Below are 18,310 nucleotides of genomic sequence, written 5' to 3' on the forward strand. Positions count from 1 at the left end.
CTCCCAATAACCGTTGAGTGACTTAGCCCAGGAAGGCTGAGGAGACAAGGCTTTTTAATTCCATTACAATGACGATTATGATTATTATCATCAAATGCTGTCCGACTCATTTCCAACTCATAGAGACGCTATGGATTCTCCAGAATGTCCTTTCTGCCATAATCCATAAACTTGCTAATGGTTCTTCCGTTATTATTGTTATGGTTTTTATTCATTTAGGTGCTGGTCTGCCTCTTCCACGTTATCCCCAAACAATGAATATATATGTGTATTATATATATACATATATATAATATATAAATATGTATTATATATACATGCACATACATAATATGTATTTGTACATCCAACAGTTTATTAGCCATTTCTTTCTCATACATTTGTACTTCTTATGATGTCCTCATTCTTCCACCTCCTCCCACTACTTGAAAGTCAGTTCTGTCTCACTGTCCACCTCAATAAATAGTAAGATCCTAGAGGGTAGAGAGTCTATGCCTGATTTAATGATGGTATTTGTGAAGTGTTCACTACGTGTCAAGCACTGTTCTAAGAGCTGGAACTTCTATTGTACTCTCCCAAGAGTTTAGTACAGCAGTTCACACTTAGGAGGCACTCAATACTTTTCATTGATTCTCATCTCCCTAGAGTTTAGTACAGAGTTCTGCACATAGTGAGCGCTCAATAAATACCATTGATTGATTGGTTGATGGCTATGACGGAAATGAATGTCTTGTCAGTCTAAAATAGTAGTAATAGTAGAAATATTTATTAAGCACTTTCTGTGTGCAGAGCACTGTACCAAGTCCTAGGAAATAATGATAATGGTATTACTTATGCTACTTGTTTAGCACTCACTAGGTGCCAAGCACTGTTCTAAGCACTGGAGTAGATGCAAGTCAATCAGGTTGGGCACATTCCGTGTCCCACACTGGGCTCACAGTCTCAATCCCCATTTTTACAGATGGGGTAACTGAGGCCCAGAGAAATGAAGTGACTTACCCAAGGTCACACAGCAGACATGTGGCGTATCCAGGATTAGAACCCCGGCCTACCCAGATGGGAATTAGACACGGTCCCTGTTCCTCAGAAAGCTTATTCAGAGTTTGTAAGACTGATCAAAAACAGAGTTGAAACCAGAAATGATTAATTTCTCATTGATTTAATGTGCACATACACCCAATTAACATTAGTTTTTAAGCATCCTCCGGAGTCCACATCAGTTTGTTTATGCAGCCCTGCTTTCATTATGTTTGCTTCTGAGCAGATGGAATTTTGAAACACTTTGCATGTTTTGAGGTTATTTTAGCAAATATGTACTGGTGAGTAAGTGATCTTCAAATATTTATTCAGAAGGAATAGAGAATCATATTTTATGTATGACTGGGAAACATATTGGTATACACTAAACGAAAAAGCTTGAATAAAGAAAGGAAGAAGGGGAATGTTAATGTTCTACTCTTGGTGATGACCCAAACTATTCGCAGTTTATCCTAAGGGAACCTTTTGACCACTAAATCTTGCTTTTTTATTGACCTGCTTAAAGGCATTACTGGTTCTGATTAAATTCTGTAGGTCTGTGAGGAATTCTCAGAGTGCAGGGGGAGTTTGAAGTATTGGCTAATGGCTCATACCAGTAGACATCGTATGATATTATAACCACCCATTGTCTAAATGAGTACAATAAGCCCCAAGTAAATAATAATGGTTTTTGTTACACACTTACTATGTGACAAGCACTGTTCTAAGCACTGGGGTAGATATAATATATTCAGGTTGTCCCATGTGGGGCTCACAGTCTTAATCCCCAATTTACAGATGAGGTAACTGAGGCACAGAGACGTTAAGTGACTTGCCCGAAGTCACAGAGCTGGCAAGTAGCGGAGATAGGATTAGAACCCATGACCTCTGACTTCCAAGCCCATACTCTTTCCACAGAGCCATGTTGCTTCTCTGCCCAATGCCCAACTGCCATTCTCACACTTCATTAGAGGACTGCAATAGTCTCAACAGCTGAAATGTGGGAAAGATAAAATAATTTCTCTTTTTTAGTAGTATTAAGTGCTTATTATGTACCAAGCTCTGTACTAAGTGCTGGGATAGATACTAGCTAATCATGTTGAACACACTCTGTGTCTCAGGTGGGGCTCGTAGTCTTAATCCCCATATTATAGATGAGAGAACTGAGGCAGAGTCAGTCAATCGTATTTATTGAGCACTTACTGTGTACAGAACACTGTACTAAGCACACGGAGAGTACAAAATAACAGTATAACAGACACATTCCCTGCCCTCAGTGAGCTTACAGTCTAGAAGGGGAGAGAGATATGAATATAAATAAATAAATTACAGATGTGAGCATAAGTGTTGTGGGGTTGGGAGGGGGCATGAATAAAGGGAACAAGACAGGGCGACACGGAAGGTTGTTGAAGGAAAAGAGTTGAGGGAAAAGTGAGTGGGCCTCTTGAAGGAGATGTACCCTCAATAAGGCTTTGAAAGAGGGGAGAGTATTTGTCTGCTGGATATGAGGGAGGGCGTGGCAGGCCAGAGGCAGGATGTAGGTGAGAGGATGGCAGCAAGATAGATGAGATCGAGGTACAGTGAGAAGTGAGCATTAGAGGAGTGATGTGGGGGGGGGGGGGGCTAGCTTGTAGTAGGAGAGTACTGAGGTGAGGTAGTAGGGGGCAAGGTGATCGGGTGCTTTAAAGCCGACGGTGAGGAGTTTCTGTTTGATGAGGCAGTAGATGGACAACCACTGGAGGCTCTTGAGGAGTGAGGAGAAATTAAGTGACTCCCAAGGTCACAAAGCAGACAAGTAGCAGTGCAGCGATTAGAGCCTGGGTCCTCTGACTCCCAGGGCCCATGCTCTTTCCACTAGACCACACTGCTTCTCAGTTTCTCTGTTGATCGCCCTCTTCTAAATGTGACTGACTGAGACTAGAACTTCCAGTGGATCTTTAAAAGACAGCTGTGAATACTTACAAAGTCACACAGCCCCCACCACTACAGTTCCAGGGCTTCAAATTTCATGCACAGCCCTACCCATACCAGTGATGTACACCTAGTGCTAATATCCAAACATCAGAAAAATCAATCCACCTGAACTATCCAGTTATGCAGTGCATTGCAAAACTGTAATGCAAATGCAGTGTACTGGGTAATCAATAGCTGTTATCACTACTACTCGACTAGTACAAGACCAGCTACCAGGAGTCCACTTAATCTTGATAATTTACATGTGTCTACAAACATCCATGCTGAGACTTTTTTCCTAGTCATTATTGTCAGTGTAATTAGCCAGGAACTATTAATTAATCTGTTTAACTATGAAAGTTTTATACGCTTGGTGGTTCATTTATTGTGCTTATTGTGTTTGGTTCACATTCACGAAGTTATAAAAATCTTCCTTTGTCTCTCAGTGTTTCAGGGTGTGCACTCTGAGCAATAAATAATGCTAACGATGATGATGGAGAAGCAAAAACTGGATATGATTAGGTTCACGTTGATCTAGCTTTTTCGTTAGACGTGCAAACCAGCTGCGATTCGATCAGTTGAATCGAATGAGCACTTTACTTCAGGCAGAGCACTGTTCTTGGCACTTGGGCAAATATAATAGAATGTAGACATAATCCCTGCCCTCAAGGAGCTTACAATCTAGTGGAGGAGATCCACCAAATTTCTTTCCACCCTTCTTTGTTTCAAAGTCAAACCGAACTTAAACCAAGATTTATTGGAGGGCAGCATATCCATCCCTTCTCTCTTTGCATTTGTAGCTCTCCTTCTGGGTTCCATCTGGAATTAAAAGACAGAGGTGGTGAAAGACCACAAGAAAGCCCTGTTCTCCCTGAGGTTTGGAGCTGCCCGGAAGGAGGAAGGACCAGACGTTTCCCAGGCTCATTCTCAGAAGACTTTCCGACCCAAATTCCCCTGGCCTCAGAAGATACCCTGCCTCGCTAAAATGGTCCGTTAGCGTAATTACCCCAACTGACCCCCAAGAACCAGACGAGACATTGCTCCACACTGACTCCTAATTATCATAGCTGGATTGGATATAAATCCTCATTTAAATTTAGTAATTCTGCAAGCTTATGAGTATTAGAAGCTCTTCATTTTTCACTGATATGCTCTTCAATTTTGCAGACTAAAGAAAATCCATCTGTTCATAAGGCAGGCCTATACATGTTACAATTTCCTTAATTCCTAAACTCATAGTTTTAACTGGTTTGATATTCTCCTGCTGCCTAAACAATATTATTTTAAAAGAAAAATATTCTTCTCCAAATCCCCAAAAATGAAAAGACCTCATGGGAAACTGTCACTTAAATAAGGTCTTTCAAATGAAAGAAAGTCAAGGGCCAGCAAAGATCTTTTAATTCACAGTTTCCCAACACCACACCCTTGTACAGAGCTCTGAGATACGTACTGCTGCGTGCCCTTTTCTAAAATTCAACCAGATCCGGCTTGAGCAAGACATTCTGCCAACTGCCAGTGTTTGCTTTTAGCCTAAGCAGGAGCATGTGGTAACAATATTTTTAGTGGCAGAACTTTTCTCTGGGATCAGAGTGACCACTACCAGTGGGGAGATTTTATTAATAATAATAATAGTATTTGTTAAGCAGTTATCATGTGTCAAGCATTGTTCTAAGAGCTGGGGTAGATTCAAGCTAATAAGGTTGGACACAATCCCTGCCCCTCTTGGGGCTCACAGTCTTAATCCTCATTTTATAGAGGATTTTATAATCCTCATTTTGTAATCCTCATTTTATATTCACTGAGGCCCAGAGAAGTGAAGAGACTTGCCCAAGGTGACACAGCAGACAAGTGGCAGAACCGGGATTAGAACCCAGGTCCTACTGACTCCCAGGCCCATGCTCTATCCACTAGGCCATGCTGCCTCCAGTTCATGCATATGAAGGAAGACCTAGATGCATTGAGTAGCAGTCCCACTTATGTGATGAACCAGTAAAGACTGTTGGTGCTGACATCTCAGTCACTACCTATAGTGTCCGACGCTATTTTTCTCCCTCCTTCTGCATCATATTCTTCTTGAAGTGTTCTCGCCCTGCACAGATTCTTCTGCGGCTGCTGCCTCCAAATTCTCCACTACTCTGGCGCATTCTTCATAAGGATGAAGTTTGTCTGACAGAGTCTTGCTCTCATTCTCATCCCCCCAAGTTTATATTCCTTGACCCTTCTTCCATTAACATGATCCTGAGCCACATGATGAATGTGACTTTGGAAGGATCAGAAATTAGATTCTGATTTAAAGTCGTAGTTAAAGAATCTCCTCTCTCTCCCCTAGTAGACTCTCAGCTCTTTGAGGATAGGGATGTCTTCTGTACATATGACCAGTGTCTAGGACAGTCTTTACCCACTGAAGACACTCAACCAATAGCATTTCTACTGAAATGGAGTATTAAAACACTCTCTTTTTCCCTTTTGTCACCGAATCAATGCTTATGCCTCTCTTCTCTCCCTAACACTTGCCAAATTTAACTTCGACCACAGATGGACTTAGCAATGGATCAAAGTGAACTCTGCTATGACAATAAAGGACCTCGTTCAAGTTTAGCGACAATGTAGGAAGACTGGAAGTAATTACTTATCAGAGAACATGACTCAAATGTGGCTTTGAAATTTAATTAGGGATAACCCAAAGGAAGATTTAGCAGCTAGGTGTATAGGCGGGTATTCAAGCCTCTAGGTTAGTAATGAGGGAAGAGACACTCAGGAAGTCACTGAGGGTCCTGAAATCCTCAGAAAGGCTTTCAGGTTAAAAGTAGAGCATATAATTGCTTGAAAGGTGAGTGAAAGTGAACTATTTATGGACTTTGTGCCTTGCTTTTTCTACAAAGAATTTGTCTAATAATAATTGTGATATTTGCTAAGTGATTACTAAGTGCCAGGCACTGTACTAAGCTCTGGGGTGGCTACAAGCAAATTGGGTTGGACACAGTCCCTGTCCCACATGGGTTCACACTCTCAATCCCTACTTTGCAGAAAAGGTAACTGAGGCCCAGAGAAGGGAAATGACTTGCCCAAGCTCACAAAACTAAGAAGTGGCAGATCCGGGATTAGAACCCATGACCTTCTGGCCCATGTTCTATCCACTATGCTGTGCTGCTTCCCCTATTTGAGATTTGGGTCAATAATTCTGAAGCAATTTAGGGGAATCTCTCTCCTATGCATCCTTTACCCAGAAAAAAGGAAACTGGTTTCTCATGTTATGTAATGCAAATCTGGATGTCACCCATAATTATTAAACCATCCGCTTTTTTGCAATTTGGCTGCTTAAATGCTGTGATCGTTAGCTAAGCCTTGAACAGCATGTGGTCCTAGATCTCAAGGAACAGATGTTCCAAGAGAGGAATTGACCGAAACGAAGAGCTTGAACCTCAAGAAGTTAAGCTCATCGGTAATGTCAGACACATGGTCCATCCAGCCCGGGATTCTGGGTCCAAACACCACAATGGGACAATTGGAAAGAACTTTGGGATGGTTACTCTTCTGGACACCCATCCTCATGGTTTGAAACAGATTGATTTTCATAGAAAAATCCAGTTGAAATGGATCACTCTTTTAATGAAGTCAGAGCCTTACAGACCATAAACCAGGATATTTCATGATTATCACTTTCCGGCTAGCATAACCAACGGAGCCCAGAAAATGTTCCAATTTGGACAGAATTTAGATTTGCAAGGAAAAGAGTCATTGTGTTTGTTTGCTTCTGCGGCTGCCTAATGATCACGGTAAAAGCGAACGTCCCCTAATCAAATGTCAGCTTGCCTTATGGTAAATCAGCACTAACTATGCCTTGAAGTTCATCTTTCAGTTTTCTTCTGATTTCAGTCCAAGCACTCCTGGGCCCCTTTCGATGGGCCTGATTTTGAAAAATGTGAACTCAAAAGAGCAGACCCCGAGAGAAAGATTATTATTCATGTTTGCTGGTTGGCTTCTCAACCTGATCGGCAGTGACTGTACACAAGCACGCTTCATTCAGTTCAAGGGATATTTCCTCCCCAGTACGGATGTCTTGTGCTCTCCCAGACTCAATGCGCTTTTAGCTCTCAACCAAGCCCGGGATCCTGTTGTTGGAACAGAGCCTACCTTCTCTCTGGAATGAAAGCACACTCCACTCTGTTTGGGTGGAGATGAAACAATGGATAAAGCACGGGCCAGGGAGTCAGAAGGACCTGGGTTCTAATCCCAGCTCTGCCACTTGTTTGCTATGGGACCTTGGGCAAGTTATTTCACTTCTCTGTGCCTCAGTTTCCTAATCTGTAAAATGGGGACTAAGACTTTGAGCCCGGGTGGGCCAGGGACTATGTCCAACCTGATTCACTTGTATCTACATCACAGTTTAGAACTGTGCCTGTCACATAGTAAGCACTTAACAAATATCTTTAAAAAAAGGTATAATTTGTTTTCGACCCTGAAGGAATGCATCTGAGCCGGAAGATATGAATAAACTACAGTCCCAGTGGCCCCTACCATCTCCTAGTCTGGTTCGGTTCTTTGTTGAAAGTTCCCCACTAGGTGGATGTGTTAATCCTTCATTTCTTCACACCCCGTGATTAAGAAGCTCCAATCAATCAATCAGTGTTATTTATTGAATGCTTACTGTGTGCAGAGCACTGTACTAAGCGCTTGGTAGAGTACAATATAAGAGAGACATTAATAATAATAATAATAATGTTATTTGTTAAGTGCTTACTGTGTGCCAAGCACTGTTCTAAGCGCTGGGGTAGATGCAAGGTAATCAGATTGTCCGACATGGGGCTCACAGTCTTCTTCCCCATTTTACAGATAAGGTCACTGAGGCACAGAGAAGTAAAGTGACTTGCCCAAAGTCACACAGCTGACAAGCGAAGCCAGGATTAGAACCCATGACCTCTGAGTCCCAAGCCCGAGCTCTTTCCACTGAGCCACGCTGCTCCCTGCCCTTAACAAGCTTACAGTCTAGAGGGAAGACAGGCATTAATATAAATAAATAAATTACAGATAGGTACGTAAGCGGTATGGGCCTGGGATGGGGGAGGAATAAAGAGAAAAGTCAGGGTGATGCAGAGGGAGTGGAAGAATAGGAAAAGGGAGCTTAGTCAGGGAAGGCTTCTTGGAGGAGATGTGCCTTCAATAAGGCGGGAAGGTCTTCCAGGTTAGAGGTAGGACGTGGGCGAGAGGTCAGCGGTGAGATAGATGAGATCAAGGTATGGTGCATAGGTTTGCATTAGAGGAGCGAAGTGTGGGGGCTGGGTTGTAGGAGAGTAGAGGGGTGACATAACAGAGAACAAGGTGATTGAGTGCTTTAAAGCCTAAGGTAAGGAGTTTCTCTTTTGATAATAATAAGAATAATGTGGTATCGGTTAAGCCCGTACTACATGCCAAGCACATTACTAAGCACTGGGGTGGGTGGAAACAAATCTGGTTGGACACCGTCCCCGTTCCACATGGGCCTCACACTCTCAATCCCCAATATACAGATGAGGTAACTGAGGCACAGAGAAGGGAAGTGACTTGTTCAAGGTCACACAGCAGACAAGCGGAGGAGCCGGGATGAGAACCATTACTTCCTGAATCCCAGGCCCATGCTCTGTCCATTACGTCATGCTGCTTCTTTTGATGCAAAGGTGGATGGACAACCATTGGATGTTCTTGATGAATGGGGAAACATAGACTGAATGTTTTTGTAGAAAAATGATCCAGGCAGCAGAGTGAAGTGTAGACTGAAGTTAGGAGATACAGGAGGCAGGGAGGTCAGCAAGGAGGCTGGTAAAGGAATCAAGGTGGATTAGCAGAAGTGCTCCAGTTGTTTTATTCCAGAAACAATCCCAGAAAACCACTGACCTATTGGCAGGAGGTGTCAGAGCCATCTGTGTATTTGTCTTATGAAGGAAAGCAGAACACATATGAGCAACAACGTCTCTGCTGTTCTCAAAAAGAGGGGTGCATGCTTCGCCCCATCTTTTGTCTGCATACTCCGGGGTGGGCTGTCTTCTTCCTCAGGGGCAAGGCCACAAACAAAGCCAACAGGCCTGGGAAAACCACTGCAACCCCCACCAGCTCAGCGCCCCCCAGGCTGTCCCAGTTCCTGAGCCCCCGCTTTCTCCATCCCTCCTGACGAAAGCCAGTTGCCAGCACAAAGTATGACTCCCAAGAGAGTTTCTCACAACCAATCACCTGTGCTGGCCCTCTCAGGACAAGAGGCAAAACACAACCAGAAGCCAAGGTGCATTTTCTCTTGTTTAAACACATATACCAGCCGTGGGCTTGAACGAGAAAATACCTGTCCCGCTATCTCGTGGCTCTCGATCAGATTCTTTGGAAGAATCTGTCAGTGCCTTGCGGTTCCCTGTGCAGATGCTTTCTGCAGCAGTGAAACATCTGTCTGCTGGTAGAGTGAGCTCAAATCTGACTGTTAAATGTAGACACTGTGAGTCCAGAGCTAGAGACTTCAAGGGGTCATGATGCTTGGACACTAGGCAGCCTGAAGATTGTTCTCTTTCCACATTCCTGAACCTAGAAGGAAACAGCAGTGGCTGAAAAGGCACACACTTTTGGAACTTCCTTTTGGAGAGTCAAATATCCCAAAAGGTGGGGACAGGCTAAGGGGTGTGGTAAGCTACAGCAAAATCTCAATCTGCCCCCTGCAAATTCTCTTTGCTGTACAGAATTCCAATGCTCTCTCACCCCTAATAATTATTGACAATATAGCAAAAATCATGCTTATGATGTTGTTTATTAAGTGCTCCCTATGGGTCTATCACTGATATTGTAATCAGGTCAATATAGGACTCGGTCCTAACCATCAGAGGTTTTTCCATCTAAAAGCCTAGGAGAGCAGATTTCTATCCCTGTTTTTCACCAAACCAGCAAATCCACACATAAATAGCAGCAGGGAGGTGTAAGCATTGAGGTGTGAATATTCCTCTACTTCCGCCCCTCGCTTTGGCTCCAGTTAGCTTCTTATTTACTCTGAGCAAATAAGAAGCTCCTCAGAATCAAATCTCACCCAGAATGTTCCGCTGGGATTTTCCCAAGAACTCAAGGGGCCAGTCCAGCCTGACATATCTGATCCAGCTCTTTAGGGTAATCTACAGAGATCACACTTCTGAGAAACCCTGTGATCCCATTTCCTGCATTACTGTGTGGAACCCAGGGGGCTCAAGAAGAGGGGTTCAAAGAGCAAAAGTTTCACCCTTAAATGCCCCACACACATCTTGCACTATCACCACCATTTCCCCATCCCATATGGGATTCTTGTCTGCTAAACGTCATTCTTGTGGGTTGCTGCTCCTGAGCGTGGGACTCCACAAAGCTGATGCCCTGTGGGTAAGTGGAGGAAGAGGAGCAGTAAGGGAGTACTATGTTGACTTGGGGTCAGGTGTGGGATGGCTCCCGTCCTCCATCTGTGTCCTCTCACAGGGGTGGGTCCCCAACTCGCAGCCCCTGAGAGGTACAAGGCCCTTTAGTATGTGGGTCATCGGCCATCATCCTGACCAGGTCCGATTGGCCGATGATCAAGTCGACCCCGACTCGGACCGTGAGGGGGGGGATCTAAGGTAAAGTCACTAAACAGAGGTCAAAAGTCAATTTAGTAACAACAGATACCAGAATTAGAAAGTGGATTCATTGTCAAGTCATCAATTCTGGTTGTTTAATAATAATGTTGGTATTTGTTAAGCGCTTACTACGTGCAGAGCACTGTTCTAAGCCCTAGGATAGATACAGGGTAATCAGGTTGTCCCACGTGAGGCTCACAGTTAATCCCCATTTTACAGATGAGGTAACTGAGGCACAGAGAAGTTAAGTGACTTGCCCACAGTCACACAGCTGACGAGTGGCAGAGCTGGGATTCGAACTCATGACCTCTGACTCCCAAGCCCGGGCTCTTTTCCACTGAGCCACGCTGCTTCCCTGTTTAAGAAAAACTGGAAATAATAAATATGCTTGTCACCTTAATGACCCTGGAAAATCCATGTTGTGTTTTAGATGATTTTATAACAATGATAATTATGGTATTTGTTAAGTGCTTACGATGTGCCAAGCACTGTTCTAAGCACTAGGTTAGATACAAGCTAATTGGGTTCGACACAGTCCCTGTCCCACATGGGGCTCACAGTCTTAATCACTGTTTTTCAGATGAGGTAACTGAGGCCCAGAGAAGTGAAGTGACTTGCCCGAAGTCACACAGCAGACAGTTGGAGGAGTCGGGATTAGAACTCATGTCCTCTGATTCCCAAATCTGTATTCTTGTCACTAGGCCAGATAGTGGTGGTGGTGGAAGTTGTGGGTAGTAGTAGTAGCAATGGAAATGACAATAACACCCACTGAGTATAATGAACAATTAGTTGTAATTTTTAATGGTATTTATTAAGCACTTATTATGTGCCAGGCACTGTACTGAGCACTGGGGTAAATACAAGTTAAACAGGTTGGATATAGTCCATGTCCCATGTGAGGCTCACTATCTTAATCCTCATTTTACAGATGAGGTAACAGAGGCACAGAGAAGTTAAGTGACTCGTTCAAGGTCACATAGCAGACCAGTGGAGGAGCTGTGATTAGATCCCAAGACCTCTGATTCCTAGGCCCGTGCACTTTCTACTAGGCTATGTGGCTTCTTATTGAACACTTACTATGTGCAGGACGTTGTACTCAGTTCCTTAGAAGCCAAAGACATAGTCCCTGCCCTCTGAAGGCTTGCATTTATGCTTGTGGATATGGTTTATTCTAGTCAAAGGTATTTAGAAGGTAAGTACAAGATAAATCGGATAGAGTTGCTTCCATCCACCCACCAGTTCTCTCCCAGACCTCCCCATTCACATTAAGGTATCTTCTACCTTTGTTTTTTCACCCAGACTTTAGAACCTTCTTATATTTCTTAACATATGAGTCAAGCCGGAAGTTTAGCTCCTAAGGCAGTGTGAGCAGTATTCCTTGGTCAGAGCCATTTGTGAAATGAGATGGCAAAGACAATAAATAGGACAGTAGTCACAGAGGCTGCAATATAACTAGAATTAATATTCCCTCTTCAATTCAGCAATCAGTGGTAGCGCAGCAAATTATTTAGTATCACACTGAAGGCATAGTATGGGCTAAATAATCAATCAATCAGTGCAGAGCATTGTACTAAGCGCTTGGAGGAGTACAATACAACAGAATTAGCTGACATGTTCCCTGCCCATAATGTGCTTATTTACAGTCTAGAGCTCAGGACAAAAGGTATCAATCTCTGTATCTAAAAAATAAAAAATGGGTTCCCAAAGTCTCCCTGCATTGTTCTGACAGATGTACAGTTTGTTAGCTGGGCTGTGTTTGTTAACTGGGACTGTAAATGGAAACTTTTTTTTTTAAATCTAGGACTGTGGGCTACTGATTCATTCTGATAAGCCCTGTAGTTTACAACAACTCTCTTCCGACTACATCGCAGCAATTTCACAGCCTGACCTGCGGACCTGTGAATCCGGAGATGCCAGAGGTGAGTCTGAGAATTGGAGGTCCCTGTTTCAAGCAAGTAACTTGCTAAGTCTCAGCTGCTTCTGCACCTGCCTTCTTTCCTCTCCCTTGGGTGTCATATTAAGGCAGGTTGAGGAGGAGTCAATGGAAGAGAAGATGTATAAGTTGATTGATGAGCCCTGTGTTAGAATGTATTCCAGGTAAGTTTCAACCATGACCTAGAGTCAGTCAGTCAAACGTATTTATTTAGCGCTTACTGTGTGTAGAACACTGTATTAAGCGCTAGTGAGTACACAACAGTAGACACATTCCCTGCCCACAACGAGCTTAGAGTCTAGAAGAGATTAATCAAGCTAGAGGGGTTTATAGTCTAGTGGGGCCTAGAGAGAGCCCTCCTTTCTCTTACTTGGTTTCTATGTCCTTCCATTTGCAAGCAAATATCCTAGGCATCTGTAGGGTTTTCCTAACTTTGTCACTGCCATGTCAGAAGAATATAAGATGATCAGCAGTGTCATTAATAGGGTAGACCTGGGTCTGTCCAGTAGAGGCAATTGCCCTCCTATTATATATTAATTGTGATAATTTTTTAAGCAATTATTATGTGCAAAACACTCCACTAGCACTGGGAAAAAAATAAGTTAATCAGGTTGGATGCAATCCTTGCCTCACAAGGGACTCGGTTCTAAGTAGGAGGGAGAAAAGGTATTTAAGTCCTACTTTACAGATGAGGAAACTGAGGTACAGAGAAGATAAGTCATTAGTCTAAGGTCACACAGCAGAATCAGGATTAGACTCTAAGTCCTCTGACTCCCAGGCCTCTGTTCATTCCACTCGGCTCTGCTGCTCCTTCTGCACAACCATTCTTTCATTTCATCTTCATCTGAATTTCCCAAGATCCTGGGGTTTACATTTCCCCCTAAATCAATATCTGCTTCAAGGAACTAGTGTATTCCCTATATCTAAAAAAAAAAATGTGAGTTATTAGAATCTTAATCAGGAACATTGAAAGATCACAATGCTATGTTTGATATGAACAGTTCAAGTTGAAGAAAAATGGAACAATGAAGAAGAAAAATTAATAAAACTATGTACGATAAACCAAATATGTTTTGGGACTCAGAACTAGGTCACAGATTTCACCCTATAGGACTAATCATTTTGAAAGTAGGAATTATTTCTGCCTGTCACTTGTCTGTGATGGAGAAACTACAGACAACTTCACTTTAACAAAAGGAAATCCTAGTCTTGTTCTCACACTGTAGTGAGTTCTGCTCATATCCCCTCACTGTGATGTTCAATATCTAAGTGGTTGAAACAGAATCTAGATATAATTACAATTGAAAACATTTTTTCCTCTAAGCCAACCATAGTGATTTATATTTCCTCCCGGGCCCCTGGACCCTAAAACATATGTTCATTTTGGGGGTGGGAAGTGTTGCTTTCGTCACCGTTTGGATATTTTACTAGGAATTTATATTCCTCTTCTTTGACAGACCATTGTTGGAAGCTGGTATCATTTATAACCTCAGGATCCCCAATCCGACAGCTGTTTTACAGATGCCCATTTCCAACTGTGTTGCTAATTCACAATGAATAAGAGGCATTTTTATCAAATGCACAACTGCATGGGGTTATGGATTTTTAGAAATATCCACTGGTATGAACAATTTATGGCCAAACTTCCAAGGGGGTTTTCATCCAGGTCCTCTCTATCCGAATGCAATTTCAGGACAACAAAAGAACTCCCCACATAGTGAACTAATTCATTCATTCAATCGTATTTATTGAGAGCTTACTGTGTGCAGAGCACTCTTTTAAGTGCTTGGGAGTATGCAGTATAACAATAAACAGAAACAATCCCTATCTGCAATGAGCCTACGGTCTAGAGACTAAGAGGGAGACAGCGTGGTCTAGTTGTAAGAGCCTAAGACTGAGAGTCAGGAGTCCTATGTTCTAATCCCAGCTTCATCACTTACCTGCTGTATTACTTTGGGCAAGTCACTTAACTTCTCTCTGCCTCAGTTTTCCTCATCTGCACAATGGAGGTATGTTACCCATTCTCTCTCCCTCTTAGCCTGTGAGCTCCGTATGCAAGAGGGATTGTCTATGATCAGAACACCTTGTATCCACCCCCATGCTTTACATAATACCTGACACATATAGTAAGCACTTAATAAACATCTGTATCTTTTTGATATTATTATTACTATTATAATTATCATCATTATGATGCAGCTGGACATGTGTTCTTGAGTAGTCAGGGTGAGTGGTCAGCTAGGTCCTGAGTTATAGGCACAACCTGGACCTGACCTTCTTGTGGACATACAAAGAGGAGTTACTGAATAATAAGCAGCATGGTAAGCAGTGGGGCCTACTCCCTCCTACTTAGGCCATGTACCCCATGTGGACCCCTCAGCACTTAGAACTATAATAATGCTGGCATTTGTTAAGCGCTTACTATGTGCAGAGCACTGTTCTAAGCACTGGGGTGGATACAGGGTCATCAGGTTGTCCCATGTGAGGCTGACAGTTAATCCCCATTTTCCAGATGAGGTCACTGAGTCCCAGAGAAGTGAAGTGACTTGCCCACACTCACACAGCTGACAAGTGGCAGAGCCACGATTCGAACACATGACCTCTGACTCCCAAGCCCGGGCTCTTTCCACCGAGCCACACTGCTTGAAGATATTAAGTGCTAAACAAGTACCACTAAAAAAAAAATAAGTTGACCCTGAGTCTCTAAAGCAACCTTATCCTGCTCTACTGATTGATGCCTCATTAGCAGTGTGGGGAGGCAGTGTGACATAGTGAAAAGAGCAAGGGGCTGGGAGCCAGGAGATTACAGAAGTCACTTACCTTCTCTGGGAAATGTAATAATAATGTTGGTATTTGTTGAGCGCTTACTATGTGCCAAGCACTGTTCTAAGCGCTGGGGTAGACATAGGGGAATCAGGTTGTCCCACGTGGGGCTCACAGTCTTAATCCCCATTTTACAGATGAGGGAACTGAGGCACAGAGAAGTTAAGTGACTTGCCCACAGTCATACTTGCTCTCTCTCCCTGAGACTGACTCTCCCAGACTATGAGCCCCATGTAGGACAGAGATGGTGCTTGACACATAGTAAATGCTGTATAAATATTATTATTATTATTCATTATTAGTACTATTATTATCAGATCCAAAGCCATCCAGTCACTCTTCAGTGCAGTTAAGTCACTGCAGTTACCAAGGCTCCCGTAAATACAGATCAAGCCTCTGGCTCGAAAAGAGACTTTCCTAAAGAATTTTTGACTTCTGTTCTCCCACCTTCACCCATATTTAATCTTACTGGTAAAAGTGTTTGTCAAGGATCTTTTATGATGCCTCCTTCTGCTCCTTTTGCTCACACAAAGAGTCTTTCGAAAATATCTGTGCAAGAGACCTGAATTCTCCCCCTGGAGCTCAAACTCCAAGGCAGCAGAGAGGAATGTATGCTTCCTCTCCTCCCACCTGGATTCTCCAGTCCAACCAAGACCCCTTACTGATCCTGGCAGAGAATCGATCCCATAGGGGGCAGGCGGTGCCAGCTGCAGCAAGGCATCTCCCATATGATTCCCTCTGCGACCTACAGTGGCACTGCATCCCCACTGGAAACTGGGAGCTAATTGCCACTGGTGCCATTAAGAAAGGAGCCTGTTCCCTTCGAGCAGTAGCTCCGTCTTTTTTATCTGACTGGAGAAGAGGCAAGAAGGAGAAGAGCGGGTGACCGGACCACAGAGGATGACTTTTCAGCTTCTGCAGTGTGGCCACTTTTGTCCTTGCAGTCCCACATGTACCTGGAGGGGAATTCCAGCAGCACTGGTGTCTTCTTTGAGGGCGAAGGTCAGTGTTATGCAGGAGTATCGGAGGGAGTGGAGGAGAGGATCCTTCCTGTCCACACCACCATCCAAAAAGTGAAGCGGCAGTGAAGTCTGTGATAATCAATTTGTCCTCTAGACATAACTATGCTCTGTTCCCCCACTCCCTTTTTGTCAGAAGGAAGTCCCGAGAAAAACGTTTCATCATTGACTAGTAAATCATATGTGGATCATGTATCCCAGAATATCTAAGCGCTTCTGATAAATGTCCTATGTTTTCCTAAAACAAAAAATGGAGACAAAATGCCCTAATGCTATAAAAAGTCATGGATATCCTATATAGCCCCAGGTGCATTTTGTCTTTCTGGGTTAACTAATGAATAGTATCTAAATTACTTCTGAAGTTTAGTGCATCTCCCTAAACATGGAACTAATTCTCAAGGGATAATTTATATTCTGGCAGGCTTTGGCATTCTTGCACATACCCAACCGAAAAACAAAAATATACACTCAGGCACACACACACAGACACACCTAAATTTGGCAGTGCACTGTCAGTTCATTTTAAATGGACCAAAAAATGATGCCTTTGGAGGGAAGGAAAAATACCTTACAAGTGGTCTCCTGTTTCCCCAGGGCAGTGGATTGTGCCATGCCTCAGCTGTTCTGACAACAGGACCTGTGACTGGAGAGAAATAACATGGCAACCTCAAAATTGCCAGTTTGGAGTCCTCTCTAAGGTTCAACTCCAACGCTGCTTGGACAGAAGGAAGGTATGTTTCCCTATTAGAAAAAAAGGGAAATTTCCCTTTTTGCATGTGTTCTCCATGGCAGAAAAGACACCCCACTTTTTTTGCTGTGATTTCCAGCTTTTGTAGCTCTTACCCAGAGACCAAGATCTCCTTTGGATTTGGATTCATGTGGAGAAACCATGACATATCCATAGATTATTATAGCAGTGCCTGACCCGTGGTCCAATACTTTACAACTGAGCCCTCGTTGGGCATTCTTGCTGCACCGTGTCTCTGGTGCTGCCCCGGCAGGGAATTATGGGTGATTCCCAGGTTGGTCAGCAATTGGTTCTCTAGAGCAGTTGGAGTTTATCAACCACTGCTCCAGTTCACACTGCCATGAGAACTAACATTGGTAGCTTTTTCTAAGAAACCCGTTGGTTTTGCATTCTGTTCTCTCTCAACTGCTTGGCGTTGCTCTTCCACAAACTAACATTACCCATCTTCTCTCAGATTCTTGAGCAGACCTCTTGGGAACTTCACTAGGCTGAATGTGCGTACTGTGATGCTTCTAAGCTGATGCCTTGAAAAGGCAGTGACCTCATGCTAGGCATGCTTTGACTGTTTAACATTTGCCAGAGATCTCTTGATAGCTGAATCGGGCACATAAACTGGAATGCATGTTAACCCCAAGTAAGTAACTCCTTCCTCCTTGTGCCGATGGTCACGATGAATGTATTAAATATAAATTATCTCTTGGAGTTAGGTATGGGCCTGTTTTGGGGGAGTCAAAGGGTTGAATTAAAACTCAAAATAATTTTATGTACAAAGGAAAGGGTGTCACGCTTAGAGTAATGCTATATTTAGGTTGGTCACTTGGCTGTAACCAAGGTGATTATCCCAACAATACATCCCTGTTATAGAATAGGAATAGTAACTATGCTTAGGCAAAAGTAAGGGACTTCTTTCACAGTAAAAAAATGGAACAGATGTCACCAAAAATAAAATATAATGCTCAGGAGACACAGACTATGTGTCTGTTATTTTGTTGTATTGTACTCTACCAAGCACTTAGTACAATGTTCTGCACACAATAAGCACTCAGTAAATACAACTGACTGACTGACTATATAGAAATTATATGTGAAGGACATCAGGCCAAAAGCAAGTGGGCCTTCCAGTGCAGAATTCTCTCTCTGACAGTAGCAAAAGGATGCCTTGGAGGAGCAGTGAGATAATTTCTCTCCTTGGCATCATCCTTGTGGTTAAAGATAAGTCTTCTGGACCTTT

General features: G+C 43.2%; 1 protein-coding gene across 4 annotated transcripts in view; it reads left to right on the plus strand.

Annotated features, from left to right (window-relative positions):
* CPED1 (cadherin like and PC-esterase domain containing 1) overlaps positions 1-18,310 on the plus strand; it is a 212,607-nt gene that overhangs the window by 174,492 nt on the left and 19,805 nt on the right. For 3 of the 4 annotated variants that reach the window (XM_029074159.2, XM_029074160.2, XM_029074161.1), the window contains 2 exons: positions 12,358-12,475; positions 16,926-17,062. In XM_029074159.2, the coding sequence (XP_028929992.1) occupies positions 12,358-12,475; positions 16,926-17,062 (255 nt within the window). Of the gene's footprint in view, positions 1-12,357; positions 12,476-16,925; positions 17,063-17,533; positions 17,706-18,310 lie in introns of those variants that run through there. The other variant, XM_029074162.2, reaches the window with a different exon arrangement.

The sequence above is a fragment of the Ornithorhynchus anatinus genome, chromosome 10 (genome assembly GCF_004115215.2).
Source record: "Ornithorhynchus anatinus isolate Pmale09 chromosome 10, mOrnAna1.pri.v4, whole genome shotgun sequence".
NCBI lineage: Eukaryota > Metazoa > Chordata > Mammalia > Monotremata > Ornithorhynchidae > Ornithorhynchus > Ornithorhynchus anatinus.